The sequence below is a fragment of the Carettochelys insculpta genome, chromosome 2 (assembly GCF_033958435.1).
Source record: "Carettochelys insculpta isolate YL-2023 chromosome 2, ASM3395843v1, whole genome shotgun sequence".
NCBI classification, from domain to species: domain Eukaryota; kingdom Metazoa; phylum Chordata; order Testudines; family Carettochelyidae; genus Carettochelys; species Carettochelys insculpta.
In genome coordinates this window covers 163866688-163882397 of record NC_134138.1, presented here as the reverse complement: position 1 = coordinate 163882397, position 15710 = coordinate 163866688, and the positions used below count along the sequence as shown (strand labels likewise).

Sequence of the window (15710 nt, the reverse complement as noted above, 5' to 3'; positions counted from 1 at the left end):
AGCCATGTGGTCAGAAACTTAAGGGTATTTCTGTGTGAGGATGGAAGCCGTATTGTAGTGATGAGACAGTGTGGAGGGGAGGTTGGGTGGTAGGAAAATGTAAAAGTTTTTATTGATTAAGTTGGGTATTATAAGAAATGTTTAACTGATACAAAGCTAAACTACAGAAGAAGCAACAGGAATTGGGTAAATGCAAGTGGGTAGAGTGTGGGAAAGTGTATATTGCATCATATGTCCTACTACCTTGTCTTTTTGCTCCTTTTTTTGATAAGATCAAAATAGTTTGTGGTAAAATACTAGTACGAATTTGGGGCTTCTACCAGCTTTATGGAAAATGCAGCTAGTAGAATAATGAGGGTCAGCTGGAAGCCCAGGAGTTCGTAATAGACTGATTTAAAATGAAGCATTAGTCTTCCTCCTTTCAGAGTTCAGGCAGTATTGTGCTGCTGCTATTCCATTTGATATTCCAGTAATCTATTACGTAGTGAGCTAGTAAGACTGTTGGGCAGACACTGAAGTAAGAGAAAAGATGGAGTGCTGAAGCCAAGGGGAAAGTTGCAAAAGGTAAATAGGTAGAACATCAAATATAGGTGTAGTCAGAAGACAGGATGCAGGGGAGCAAAATGATCTTTAAAATCAAGGTGGAATTTTGCCATACTAGGAAGGTCTAAGGAGAAATATAGGAAGGGGAAAATACGGATGTTTAATCATACAAAAAACTGTCTATAACCATGAGAATTCAGGGGAACAAGAGGGAAAACTAGAGTTCTTGTGATCAAAACTTTTTGATTGGCATTACACGGATGGGAAGAGACACAACTGCCGTGTCAGTTCAAACTGGCAAGATGTATCCAGGAGAGAGAGAGAAAAGAGAGAAGTTCTTGAGCAAAGTAGGGAAAGATAATTCTCTGGATTAAAACAAAGACCATGAAGAACAGCGAAGAAGGCCAAGTGAGGGACGTATGTACACTAGAGCACATCAAGTCATGGAGAGATGGAGTTCAAGTGTACTCCTGGAAGCTTTGCCTTGATGTATATTGGAAATGCAATACAAAGGCATCTGCATATCTTTAGATTACACAGTGTAGGTGACATGGAATGGGTATCTTGGGTTCCCATTTTGGATTGGGTATTGGGTATTGGATTGGGATTTGATTGGACTGAATTGGGTTGTGTGTAAGGCCAGTAAATTAGATCAGAAGCTACAGTCCCAGTTGTTCTCTGACTTTCCAGTCTCACGCAGAATTCCCACAGAACTTCATATAGAGACTGTGATTTTTGTCCCATTTTGCAAATGTGCAGAGAGTAACCAGCCATGAAGGTGAGTGTGAGTATCTCTCAGTCACTTTTGACTCAGAAGGAAGATAAAAGTCTGTGGTTATTTTGGGTAGAGTAGACCATTGTGCAAATTTGGGTTTCACATCTCAGGTCAAAGAGCTGGTGTTTGCACTGCTGTCGCATTCCTTATAGCTTATTGCCCAAGAGGATTTCAACATGCATGTGAACATAAGGCTTGCTGACCTAACCGCTTTAATTCCTTGACAAGATGGACTTCCATGAGTTTTATCTAGACAGTTGAGCCCTTTATCCATATAGTCAAGAAATGTTTCCATTGGGCTGTTTCCATATGATCAATCCGATTTCAATAGTTCAGATATTCACGTTATTTTCTCCTTTTCAAAGTGTCAGCTATTTTACATCCATATGAACTCCGAAACTTGTTTTATGAAGTTTTATGGTCTCGTTGATGTTGATGCACAACTGTGTCTCCTGTGCCAACCTGTGTGTCTGTCAGCTCACCTGCCCCTATTACCATTTTTAAAACGGTCTTTCAGCTCTATGGTTCTTCATCATATTCTGGTTTAATGGTGATCTCTATCTGGAATCAATTGAATTATACGTTATTTGGCAGAGGAGTCACCTGGAATCTCATCTTTTCTAGGGGACACTAATTTGTGTGTGCAAAAGAACTATACTATAAGCAACCTCCCTGACAAGGCAGGGGGACAAAGAGGGCAGTTGCCCTAGGGGGCCCAGCATTTCAAAGGGTCCTGGAGTGTCAGCTACAGCTGCTGCTTCTTTGGCAGTGGTGGGGACTGGAGCTCTGGCCCTCTTTGAAGTACCGTGGCAGTACTGCAAGCCACTCTGTGTGGGTCTGAGGAAATGAGGCAGGGGGTGGGGAGGTGTACGGTGATTGGAACAGTGCTGAGAGCTGACTGCCCTTGGCCACAACCCCTCCAGCACACAGGCCAAGGGCCTGTAGTGGCTGATGGTACCACTGAATATAAGACAAAAAATGTGAATTAGGCACCCGAAAAAGATTGTCTAGGTGAATGCATTCATTGTTGTGCAGACTTACTTTCCTACATTTATTTGTCCCCTGAGTACTTCCTTTGATAGATTGCTGTATTGGCGGCATGGCAGTCTTGCTAAATGAGAGACTGCTTTCAGGTTATTTTCTCCAAGCCTTTGGAGTTTGAGTACAAGCTTCTGATGACTTGTCATCCACCGATTGCATCTTGCTTCGGTTTCCAATGAGGAAATCTCTTGTATTCTGGGTTCCCCAACACCCACCACTTGTAGGTCTGAGCTATGTATATCTTTGTCATTTGAGACAAGTGGGGCAGCTATGGTGCCATTACTGGGAGTCCATACCAACATCTTGCTTTGTGAGAAGAGACTACCAATTTTCCTTAAACATGAAGTGGTCCACTTCCTCCCCAGTGCACCAGCTCTTGGCATTGAAGTGCTGGTCAGTTATCACCATTGTTAGAAAAATTATTGAGAAGGTCATGGTTATTGGGGAGATGCAAAGTTATTCATTATTACACTTGTTAAATAATACAACAGTGCTTTTTGCAAATGAGTGGTTAACTTTGCTTCCAGAGGGTGAACAATTTTCAATGAATAAAGGTTTCTTCCACCTATGAAGCAGGCTAGGTGACAATAATCTTTTTTTTTTTCTTCTAATTACTCAGTTTGTTGCTCTTGCTTTTTAGTTATAAGATGCAATCAGGTGGCTAAACAGTATCTCATCAAATGCTCTACATAGGCTGGAAATTCTCTTCTTTTTAATTTTGTGTTCTGAGATCGAATACAGCTTTGTATATTAATAAATTCATAAAATGTTACAAAATACTTTTCCAAATATTTTGATATGTACAGTATTCAATGAGGAAGAAACTTTATTTGCATTAATCTACATAAATGTTATCATGCACTTGCTGTTTTTTGGTTGCTGGAACTGAGAAGCAATCAAGGTGTGCCTTAACCATTTCAAGTAATGGATTCACATATCTATACAATTAAAGAATAAAATATGTCACTATCTAATTCAATACTGACATTGCATTAAGGACAGACTTTCAGCTCATAGCCCAGTCTTCATTTCTGCATGCACAATTGTTGTGTACTGTTATTTTCACTCACAAATAGTTGTATGCACATCATTTAGTTGTACTCTTTAACCAGCAATATCATTTTTGGCAAAAGTAAATGCATGAATAGAGTCCTTTTTTTTTCCCCCAGAATTTTATGATGTTTACCAATCTGCAGCAAATTTTTGCACGGAGTATTTTCGCCATTTTGGCAAAGAAGCTCATTCAGTATCAGTAGTGTGAAATTACTCTGATCCCATTCCTTTGATTGCTTTCTTGATAAGACAAACCACACTGAAGATCAATTGCTGTGATATGGCTTGTGCTTTCTCCTTTCACAGATGAAATGAGGGGTTTTGATATTTGCTCAGTCTATGCTTCATATCTTAGATCTCTTGAATTTGCCCCCAAAAAACATCAACATTACAGTGACTCAGAGGGGGAAGCATCATTAATATGTAAAGCAGAAAATAATTCATAAATGAAAATTGTACCACCTTGCTTTGTACGTAGGACTCCCTTTGGTGCAAAGTGTTAGGTTCTGTCTGCACTACACAACTGTTAGTGACAGGTCTGTATGGATACAGCTGCGCACTAGAAGTCAGGCAATATGAACAGTCAGCACTCTTGCTGACAAAAAACTTCCATCCTCTCTGAGTGGTGGTTGCTTTGACAAAGCACTATTTATGCTATTACTTGTCATGGTGAAGCTTTTGTCATTTGGGGGGAAGGGCCTTTTTTTTAAGCATGTGTAAATCCCAAGAGCTTAGTTGCTCGGTTGCTAGCACAGACAGAGCCTGAAGGTAGAATATGTGCCACGTTTTGCAGTTCAAGAGCAATCAATCTTAAATTGAGTGTTTAGGCTTACAAATATTAAAGAACCTTTTTGAAAATTCAACATTGTCCAAGAAAAGCAGTTTAAATCCCCAAAAGGTGCCAATTGTTTTGTCACTCTAAAAGATTCTAATTTGAATTGAATTTATCTCACAGTTACCCCTTGAACAACACTGACCTTCATCAGTTCAACATTGAAGAAAATGGTGGAACACCATTTACCACAAAAATGCCTGGAAGGCATCACCACCACCACCACCGGCATCACCATCTTCATTCTAATTATGGAATAATTGTTCCCGACAGCAAAGATATTGTTTCGGGAGTTCCAAACCCAAATAGTAAGTCTACTAAATGTAGCTGAATGTCAATGTTATGCTAGCACATGGTTTCCCAAACTGGGAGGTATGCCCCCCCTAAGGGGGCGTGAAGAAATTCCAGGGGGGCTGTGAGGTGACCCAACCCTCCCCATCATTCCCCCCACACAAAGAAAGAGCCGGCCTTTGCTTCCGGCTCTCAGCCCCTCCCCTTTTATATGGGTGACCTGGGGCTAGCTGCCTTCTGCAAAGGTGAGTGAGTGTGGGTTGGGAGGAGGATGGGGTTAGATGGGGAACTGGGGGTGCCTGGCTCGGGTGAGGGGGATGGGATAAGAGTGGGGACTGGTGGTGCCTGGCTTTGTGGGAGGGGAGGAGCTTGGGCGAGCAGCTCACAGGGTTTGTGGGACTCAGGCAGCCAGCCGGCTTGTGGGACCCATGGGACTTGTGTGGCTGGCCCCGGCATCACAGGGCTCAGGTGGTTCAGGCTGGTGGGCAGGCTGCTGGCCCCAGCAGCGTGGATCTCAGGCAGCTCAGACTGGTGGGTGGGTTGGTGGGCAGCTGGCCCCAGCAATGTGGGGCTCAGGGAACTGTCCCTTGCAGCGTGGGTCTCGGGCAGCTCAGGATGGTGGGCGGACAGCTGGCCCTAGCAGCAAGGAGCTTGGGCAGGTGGCTCAGGTAGCTGGCTTGCAGCCGGGGTGGGCGGCTGATCCCAGCAGCACAGGGTGGGTGGCTCTGGCAGAGCAGGTCGTAGGTAGGTGGGTGGGTGGCTGGCATGGGACGCAGGCAGCTGGCCATCTGGGGCTGCACCAGGCACCCTCAAGGGGCCAAGAAAAACTACTTGTGCTTACTTTTAATTTTAAATAACATTTTTATATCAAGTCTTTGTGTTTATTTTAAATTACAAAGTGAATTTTTTGTGGAAGGAGGGGGTTGGATGATGGTAAAAGAAAAGGTGCGGGGGCACAAGGATTTCTCAAAAACCAATGGGGGGGCATGATGCCGAAAAGTTTGGGAACCGCTGCTCTAGCATGAGATTTGTCACAGGCAAGGAAAGGGAGATTCTGCGTTTCAAGTTTTCTCAATGAAAAACATACTTTCTATTATTCTCAGCTTTCACAGTTGATGTAAATCAATAAGGATGCAGTTTTCTGGCCCTGCTGTTGAACACATGGTTACAGCAATTAATTTGAATTCCATAACTGAACAACACTAGATTAGTCATAGAGTTAGATGCTTGGCACAGAACAGTACATTTCATGATTATTACTTATATAGGCTATTCTACACTAGCATCCCGCTTTCGAAAGCAGGATGCTAATGAGACACTTTGGGATATTCCTATTTGGTTATAGGAATAAAGGGAGTTTTGAAGTGTGTGGGGTCCTTTCGAAAAGGACCCCCCGTAGATGAGCCATGAGCGATCAAAAGCGTCACTTTTGAAGTGCCATGGCCGCCATTGTGCTAATGAGGCATTGCATATTCATTGCAGCGCCTCGTTAGCATATCCCAGTGTCTCGTTAACATCCCCCCTTTCGAAAGGGAGGTGCTAGTGTAGACATGGTCATAGTGTTATCAGAATAAATCTTTCTCTTTTTTCTCCTGTGCCCCTGGCCAGCCTGTCTGTGTGTCTGTTGACCTGGCTCTCACTTTTGTTCTCGTCCCCTTTTAGTTTGAATCAAATAGCTTTCCTCTTAGTGGTGTCTCAGTAGAAGGAGCACTGAGAGTACAGGGCAGTCAGCCTCCCTGTGCCAAGCTCCCCAGCTTTCACCTACATGGTAAGGAGAACCAATTGCACAAAGTTGCCAGAGGCTGCAATGTGGTCGGTGCGGACAGAACCTTCAAGTATTTAGCTGCCAAATGGTCACAGCTCTGCTGAACATATGCAAATGGCAATTTTGAAAGGCTGATAGCGCAGCCGAATTCTGAGTGGATTTCCACAGCCAAATTCTGAGTGGATTTTCACAGCCAGAAAAAATATTTTTCAGTTTCAGGGAGACAGCCCTGCCACACATTAAGCCCATGTTCGAAGCATGGAGGTGCTAAAGCTTCTTAACAAAACACTTGCAAGAATTGTTGATCATTTGCAAAACGCTGCACGAAAACCTTGTTGTCTGAAGCATCCACGTTGTCATGGACTAAGTTGCTGTTCATCCTCACCCACTCAGAATATGGTCCAAAGTTGGTTAAGTCCCATTATAATTTGGATGAAGATGCTTTGCTAAACAGAAAAGGGAAAACGATGAAATAAATCCATTTTCAAACTGCTTATAGGGTATTACGGAAAATCAAGGGTAATTAAAGCATCAGCTGTCTCCCCTCAAAAGCAGCTGAGTACTTTGATCTGTGGTGCTCTTGTAGTTTTCCTTGATTTCGTTTTTTCTTTCTTTCTTTTGGGCCTCTTTTTAGAATTGAGCTCAGGACTTCCCCTCCTTTACGATAACCCTTCCGCCCATCTGAAGAAGATGGAAGCGGAGACTGTGAAGATGGTTGGACAATGGCCAGCTCTGCACATCAATATAAACAAGGTATAATCTAGTCATGTATGTCAGAGAGCTCCTCTGTTGTTTGATATTCAGCAGCTGATGATACATCATCTTTAATGCCACCCAACATTTGACTGCAACTGTTTTCCATGTTTATCTCCCACTATTTCCTTATTGTTCTTTAAATATTTCCTTCTACTTTTCCTTTGAAATACAATTTAGCTAAAAGTAAGGGGAAAGCTTAGTGTATTTACACTATTTATAGTGTATTTACACTATTTATATAGTGTATTTCTATATTTCCCAGTATAATTAATTTGCCACTGTTCCTTTTAAGATATACTCTTCACTGTGTACTGTATGTATTTGAAGTATTTACAGGACGATAGCTGAACAAGGGGCAGGTGGGGGTGGGGGGAGAGAATAATCAATGCCATCAAATGACAGAGGATTTATGGTCCTCTATTTAAATCGTGACAAAGCTGTGCCTTTGCCCTATTTTAGCTAATATTAGTGTTAAAAAATCATTTTCTTTCCCCACATAAGCATCTACATGTTGAACCTCGTTGGTCTGGCGCACTCTCGTCTGACAACGTCTGTATCCCAGCGTGGTTTTAGGTAGCTGGGTGCCCACTTATCGTGGGTGTGGCCAAGTTTCTTGTGGTCCCACAGAGTTTAACAGCCACAGGCTCTCAGTGTTCTGTGCTGTGAATTAGCTCTAATTTACCCTTAAATGTCTTCTAAGAGCCCAGTGAGCAGAGGAAATGTTGGTAATGCTGCTAGACAGTGTTGACCTTCCGTGATCTGGCAAATTCTCTTGTTTGGCACAGGTCAGGTCCAAGGGTGTCTATCTAGAAAGGTTGAACCTGTATTATGCTTTAGAATTATCTTGGCATTGGTTTACACAGTAGAACCATATAACTTGCTGTCCCACCTTATAGCTATTAACTTTGTAATTCTGGTTGAAGCCAATGAAGTTGTGCATGTGACAATTCTGACAGTATCGAGCCCTTTAAGGCTCAATCCTGAACCCACTGAAGTCTATGGAAATGGTGCCTTTGTATTAAAGAGATGGAGAATCAGGCCCTCAATGAGTAAACTGATTGAGAGAGGAAGTCATGTTTGAAAGTTTTCTGAGTCTCTGTTCAAGGAGGATCTTAATTCAATAACTTGGTTAGTTTCGCACAGAGGCTTCTACATAAAGTTATTTCAGCACAGGATCAAAACATAAGCAAGAAGGTTAAGGGGCATCTTGGTAACACCTATAAGTACATGCACAAGGAGGAAATACCTTGTGGTCGAGGGACCCCTGTTTATGCAGACAGAGACATAAAAAGTTCCAACCAATAGAAGCAGAAATTAAGCATTAGAGTTGTTCAAATAAAACATGTTTAGGTTTTTTTCCCCCATCTTGTGGAAAATTTTGATTTTTGGTGAAAATTCAGCAATGTTGCTGGTTTGCCTCATGAGAGTTGTTGTCTGAATGTCTTCAAATCTGATTCCCTCCAACAGGCTTGGTTCCCTGATTAGCCTTCATTTCCCATTATGCTCCTCTGCTTGCTCTTTTGCTAAGGGTGGGTTGTGGATGAAGGCAGTCAAGTGTTCATGGTGGATCATGGGTAATGGAGTTCAGTGGGTGACCCCAGCCCATACAAAAGAATGAGAACTCGAGGCAAATAAACCGTAATCTCATGTGTCATTGTGGTGATGTTTCCAAAGGTGACATATTTTTAGTGTTCAATGGAAAATGAAAGCCTCATTGGCCACGTGTTTATATTTTTCAACAAAAAAAAAAACAAACTTTTTTTTTCACAACAGAGATACCTTTTACAAAACAAACAGCTTTGAAAAAAACTCCCACAGCCTCGTTAGAAACATGTAACCTGCAAAAAAAAAAAAAAGGCATCTATTTTTAAGTGAGGATAACTGACTATTGGAATAACTTAGCAATGGAAATTCTTGATTGTCTGGATGCTTTACATTAAGATTGGCTTCCTTTGAATAGGTATGCTAACTATTATTGTTCACAAGTATTAAGACAGTGCCTAAAATAAAATCAGGGATTATGTTAGGTTCTGTACAAATATCTAATGGTTTGTGCCCTGAAGAGCTTACCTTCTAAATAGATAAGGTATGAAAGAGAGAGAGCATATCAAAATATTGTGCTGGCTGCAAGCCATTCATGACTAGACTCTGTAGGAATTAAATGATGCATATATATGGCCTATATAATTCAGGAAGCCAGACATGATTACTATAATAGCCCCAGTGTTGCCTCAAAATATCTAAATTTACATTTTAAAATGACATCTCATTTGAACACGTCTTTTCCAGTTGTTAATTCCCTTCTCAAGCAAACTGGCTCCACAGCTGGAATTTGTCATGCTTATCAACCAAAGGTGAATTTTATAAAATAATTGGATAAATTAGATTCAGTGGTTAGAAGTTAATTTGATTGTCTGCTGCAGCAGACTGCATCTCCTGGGAATGAAGAATGGTTTAGGATAGGGGGCAGAACAAATCCAGTTGATAGGATTACTGTCCCCTCATTTGGTGAGCAACATAAATCAGTTTGATGCCTGCTGCTCTCTCTGGCACCTGTAAGATTATTTTTGCCTTTCAGGGTGAGGGGGGTTTAATTTCCTTTCTCTCCTTTTTTTCCTCTTTCTGTGCAAACTTCTCTTCTTCAGTCCCTCCCTGCTACAAAGTACTGGCTGTTCACTAGTCACGTCATTTACACTAACACTGTGCAGCCACCTGCCCCTTGTAAGGCAGCTAAGCCTGTCAGTACTGTAGTTGAGAATTACCTGATTGGTGAGAAAAGATACAGTTGACTTGTGTCTCTGATCTGATGCATCTCTGTGCCAACTAAGGAGCAGGATGCGTTCAGCTGAGTTTTGTCTTCGCTAGAAAATAAAGAGTGTTCTTCACTTGTGTTGGCTAATCTTTGGAAGCTGACACAGTGTAAAAACATCGTGAAGATGAAGGAATTCATTGTTATTCTCCCACAGTTCTACCTTGGTCTAGTAATACATGTGAAAACTACAAAATGCCTTCTCTTAAGGAGAATTCAGAGAAATAAACATTAAAATAAGCTTAATAATCTAAGACGCATTAGAAATAAATTGGAGCAAGGAGTAAAATGGTAGCAGCTGCTGTTTGTAATCCTTAGTTAGTTACAGACAACATATGAGCCTTCAAAATAGAGGATTAACTACAATTAAAGTGAAAAATAAGAGCAAGACAACAATGGAACTGCATTAATAAAAAAAAAAACAACCAAATAAAGGGGAATATGTGATGTGGGTCTGAGGTTGCTCAGCCCACTTCTGCCAAATGCTGTTCACTTAATACTACCTGCAACTGTCCTATTCTCTCCTTTCTTTGCTCTGATTTTGTATCAGTGCAGCAATGACGAAACTTAAGTGAACCCATGCTGTTAACACACGACACTGATGGAGTTGGCGATAGGCAGCTGCAGTGTCCTCAGTTACACAAAAGGGAAGTGTTTTAGTATTAGGGGTTTTAAAAATAGCATTTGGGAGTAATATATATGTAGTGTTTCCACACCCACTTGTTCATAAATCATAAAACAGTCTTGAAAGTCATGAGGTGGGATTATTTTCTGAATAATAAGTTTGGAGGGGTGGCTTCCTCTTCTGAATTCTGACCCCATGGAGTACACGCAGATCACATTTTCAAACTTGATTACTGTTCTAAAAGCATGAAAACTGATATTATCCAGAATTTCTGTGAATCCAGAACCTGAGGTGTTCAGTGGAAAACCCAGTATGAGACTCATGATGCTATCGCAAGGTTTGCCACAGCTGTGTGTGTGTGGTGTGTAGATATAGATATAAAATGTTCAATGACTTCCACATTGAATGTGCTCAATTTACCATTAAAATGGGATTTTAATAACTGCCAGTCTGGAACAGTGTCTGTGTACTGTGGCTATTGTTATGCTTCATTCATTATTATAAACAATGGGGGTTCCGGAGACTTAACATACCATTTTTCTTATGCATAAGCACAAAATAGAATAGAGTAGAGCTAATATTTCTGCTGCGATAGGTTATCGGCTACAGAGTGCTGATAGCTCCAGCGAGAAGCAATGTTTTGTTTTGTTTTGTTTATTTTCAGGTATTTTTTTCATAGGATAAAAGCCGAAGGCACAAAGTAAAATGTACACCACTTTTTCCATCAACAGTTATAGACATGGCTCAGAAAACAGAAGTCAAGACTGATGTACATTCATGCCAAATACAATCAAACAATGAATAAACAAACCAGGGTGGATAAAATTGTGATATTTTGTCAGTTGTTCAAAAGCATGGCTGGAAGTCACAGTACCTCACAGGGCACCTGCACCACCATTGCTTACACTGGGAAAATATTGTGCAGTTCAGTGGGTTGAAAAAGGCTGAGACCTCTTTCCGAGTGATCACAAAATAGTTGGTTAAGGCACAAGCTTGAATTATTCTATAGAATTTCTCCAGCTTTTGGAAATCCCTTAATGTATGTGACTGATTTTGGATGGATGAAATAAGTAGGCTTTGATATAGGTCGGCTTGGGTCCTGGTGAAATAAACAAACAAACCTGCATCTGATGAAGCAGGTCTTTGGCCACGAAAGCATATGCTCCAAAATATCTGTTAATCTATAAGGTGCCACAGGACTACTTCTTGTTCTCGAAGATACAGACTTACACAGCTACCTCACTGATAAACAAACAAAGAGACTTTTGAATCTAAGGGCAGGTTAGTATCAGTGATGTATAAAATGCCCTATTGGAGCTCAGAATACACTTGCTGATGGGGAATTATGGCCATACATTGGACCTGATTTGCTTCTGCTCTGTGGTATGTACATTTTTTACACATGGGCAAAGGCAGTGTGAAGTGGATGTGAGAGTGATAGGTTTTCATTCTCACTCTGCACAGGTGTAAATGACGATGCAGTAGTCAAAGAAGGACTGGGGTCACCATTCACCTCTGAGGAGCTTGGAGTTTAACCCTTGCTGTTGCATTGTCTGATTCTTACTTTAAAACTTGTAAATAATCATGGTCTGCTGACTAGACCTGCGTTCACAAGATTGGCCCCACCTCTACTCGATTGCATTAAGTTGAGTAGGGCTTAAGTTAGGCAGGCTCCTTTTAATTTTTGCAAGGGAAGTGCTTGTGTGAGGGAAGTTATGTTGGTTCTTGTTTGCATTCTTCTAAAGTTTATTCCAGGCCAAAAAAAATATATATCTTTCTGTCACTTTGAATAGGACATCAAACTGTTCATGTCAGAAGAACCGCTGTTGCTTTACATTTCTCAAATCCAGAACTGGCGAATGACTTCTTTAGGAGTTACCCTGGGACACATGCTGTCCTGTGTATCTGTGCTGCAGTTAGATACCTGTGGCTCGCCTATGCTTGCTGAGTTGGGCACAGCAATACTCATTCATGTTCAGGCCCCTTTACACATTCAGAGTGATCTAAAGAGCCAGAGTTTTCAGCCTGTGCCCCTTTCTCCTAACCTAGTTTGCCTTTCTGTAGAACATGTTGCTTTTTTAGTATAACTTTTGGCTTGAAAATGATCTTGGGAACAATCCACTTTGGGTCCCAGCTCTTTGCCATGTTTTTACATCACTTTTTTTTCCTAGTACCCACTGGTATCTCACTTCCCCAGAGGCCTTTATTATCTTGGTAACCAATTAAAGTTAAGTCTTTTCAATAATTTGTGTTGTCAAACACTTCTTTCAGGTAATGAACTTGAAAACTTTCCTAAGTGGTGATAAAACTAGTTATTCAAAGTAAAAATTGAGCTGATCATTGTGATAAATCATATAATCACTTTCTTTTGTGTGTGTTGCCATGTTATCTTATGTAAACCATAGGGTGAAGAGAAGAAAGTTTCTGAAAAAAGCCTTCATCCCCCAGTGTCACCTTCCTCTGTTCCCGATCATATGAAATGTAACATCCTTAAAGCTCAAGTAGAAGCTGCTTTTAGAGTGGGTGCCCAGGTGAGTACATCTTTTAATTTACCCTCTATATTTCCCCTGTCTATTGCCTGTAAGGACAAAATGTTTCATGTCTCATCTCCTCCCTTAGATATCCCAAATGCCATCAACTGCTCCAACACTTTCCGACACAGAACATCTAGCTACTTGCTGTAATTTCAGGATGATCTACAGAGGTCATTTTTTCTCAACCATCTGGTGTTCATCAGTACTTTTCTGGCTACAGCTAAATTTGTGAGCTTTCAGGCCTAACTGTTTTATTGCCAAAAGGTTGGGAACAAAACAGGGGTTGAGCAGATGAAATGTGTCTTGGTTGATTCATTTTCCTTCATCCCGTCAAACCCTAAGCCTTTAGGTTTGTTTGTTTTTTTCCTGTTCATAGTGCAGTTTGGAATTGTGCTGAGTATTCATTTTTTGGTTATGATTAAGTATTGTATTTTGGTTCTCACCCTGCACACAAACTGATTTATAGATAGTGAAGGTCCTATTTGGATGTGTAAATATTGATTCTAGAGATTGTGCCTTGGAGACATAGGTGTGAAAATGTTAGCCTTTGCACTTTTCTGCTCTTCTGTTTTTTCCATTCATTCATTTGAAGCATTCATGTTCTGGTAATTTATTGCAAAGCAGAGTTTTCATGGAGAGATCTATATTCACAATCAATGGATCGTGTTAAATACAAATGTATATCTGTATGACATAGCTATTTTCAGCAATGAAGCAAATAGATGGCAAAAGTGTAATGATGCTATTCTTCTGTTGAAGGTAGACTTCCTTGAAAATTGGAGTATTCCTATGTAATTGTTTTGGAATGTACTTGGAGAAATAGATAATGTCATTTTCAGTAACAAGAAAGAAACATGGGGGAAGAGAGATTTACTAAAGCCTGACATTAGCTCTGTGTGTGCTTTATTCCTTCTGTTGTTTTGTTTTTTCTGACACTAACATGTCAGGTCAACTTGCCCTCCAAAGAATTTTCTTGAACTGAGCATCTTTATACATTTCTCATTGTTGGTCCATGGCAGAGTTTTCACCCTGACAGATAACCTGCAATTCATGCAACTACAGCCATGGATGTTTAAGACAGCTAAGTCTTGGTTATTCAGTCTGCTAGAGATTTCTAGAACAGGCAGTGGAAATTTAATGATGTGTATTTTTTAAAAAAGGAAAAATGGTTTGGTGGTCTTTGAATCTAATGTTACACCAACTGCCTTATATTACAGTATGTTTCCTGTTTGAATGTCTCTATTCTTGCTTACAGTTATGTGCAACCATGCAATTATATTGATAGTGAAAATGTGTGCTGACATGTTCATGGTTCTTATTGTTAGTAGCAATGCAGAAAATTTGTGAAATATGTTTTTTCCATCTCTCCTTACCTGCTCTCCCCCTCACCCTCCAGAGGCTCTCCAAATTGAGTGTCTTTGCGTTAAGCTTAGAGGCGGAAGTAACAGAGGTGATGTTGTAGTTGGTGTCTGCTATAGACCGCCAGATCAGGGAGATGAGATAGATGAGGCTTTCTTCAGGCAGCTTAAGTCAAGCTTCCAAATCACAGGTCCTGGTTCTCATGGGAGACTTTAATCATCTGGACATTTGTTGGGAGACCAATACATCAGCACACAGACAATCCAGGAAACTTTTGGAGAATGTTGGGGGTAACTTCTTGGTACAAGTGCTGAAGGAACCGACCAGGGGCCATGCACAACTTGACCTGCTGCTCACAAACAGGGAAGAACTAGTAGGGGAAATAGAAGTGGGAGGAAACCTGGGCTGCAGCGACCATGAGATCGTAGATTTCAAGATCCGGACAAAAGGAAGAAAGGTGAGTAGTAACATACAGACCCTTGATTTCAAAAGAGCAGACTTCGACACCCTGAGAGAACGGATGAGCAGGATCCCTTGGGAAACAAAGATGAAGGAGAAAAGAGTTCAAGAGAACTGGCAGTATTTTAAACAAGTCTTACTTAAGGCACAGTAACAAACAATCCCGCTGCATAGTAAGAAATGCAAACATGGTAGGCAACCACCTTGGCTTAACAGGGAACTCCTTAGTCAGCTTAAACTCAAAAAGGATATGTACAAGAAATGGAGACATGGACAGTTGACTAAGGAGGAGTATAAACATACAGCTGGAGAATGCCAAGCAGTAATCAGGAAAGCAAAAGCACAATTGAAACTGCAGCTGGCAAGGGATGTGAAGAGTAACAAGAAGGTTTTCTACAGGTATGTTAACAATAAATGGGTTATCAGAGCAGATGTGGGGCTGTTACTGGGTGAGGGAGGTAACCTAGTGACAGATGATGTAGGAAAAGCTGAAGTACTCAATGCTTTTTTTGCCTCAGTCTTCACGGACAAAGTCAACTTCCTCATGACGGTCCTAGACGATGCAGTATGAGAAGGTGGAGGGCAACCATCTGTGGGGAAGGAACAAGTTCTGAGCTGTCTAGAAAAACTAGATGTTCACAAGTCCATGGGTCTGAATTTAATGCACCCCAGGGTACTGAGGGAATTGGCAGAGGTCATTGCTGAACCTTTGGCCGTTATTCTTGAAGACTCTTGGAGATCGGAGGGGATACCAGATGACTAGAAGAAGGCAAATGTAGTGCCCATCTTTAAAAAAGGGAAGAAGGACAATCCAGGGAATCTACACCGGTCAGCCTTACCTCAATCCCTGGGAAAATAATGGAGGGAA

At 41.1% G+C, this 15710-nt stretch overlaps 1 protein-coding gene across 1 annotated transcript in view; it reads left to right on the top strand.

Annotated features, from left to right (window-relative positions):
* Window positions 1-1315: 1315 nt before the first annotated feature.
* The window catches only part of LOC142008296 (band 4.1-like protein 4B), an 89421-nt gene continuing 75026 nt past the window's right edge, over window positions 1316-15710 (top strand). Inside the window, exons 1-5 of the mRNA XM_074985476.1 lie at window positions 1316-1321; window positions 3529-3605; window positions 4368-4552; window positions 6935-7053; window positions 12896-13021. Coding sequence (XP_074841577.1) covers window positions 1316-1321; window positions 3529-3605; window positions 4368-4552; window positions 6935-7053; window positions 12896-13021 — 513 coding nt within the window. The remainder of the gene's footprint in view (window positions 1322-3528; window positions 3606-4367; window positions 4553-6934; window positions 7054-12895; window positions 13022-15710) is intronic.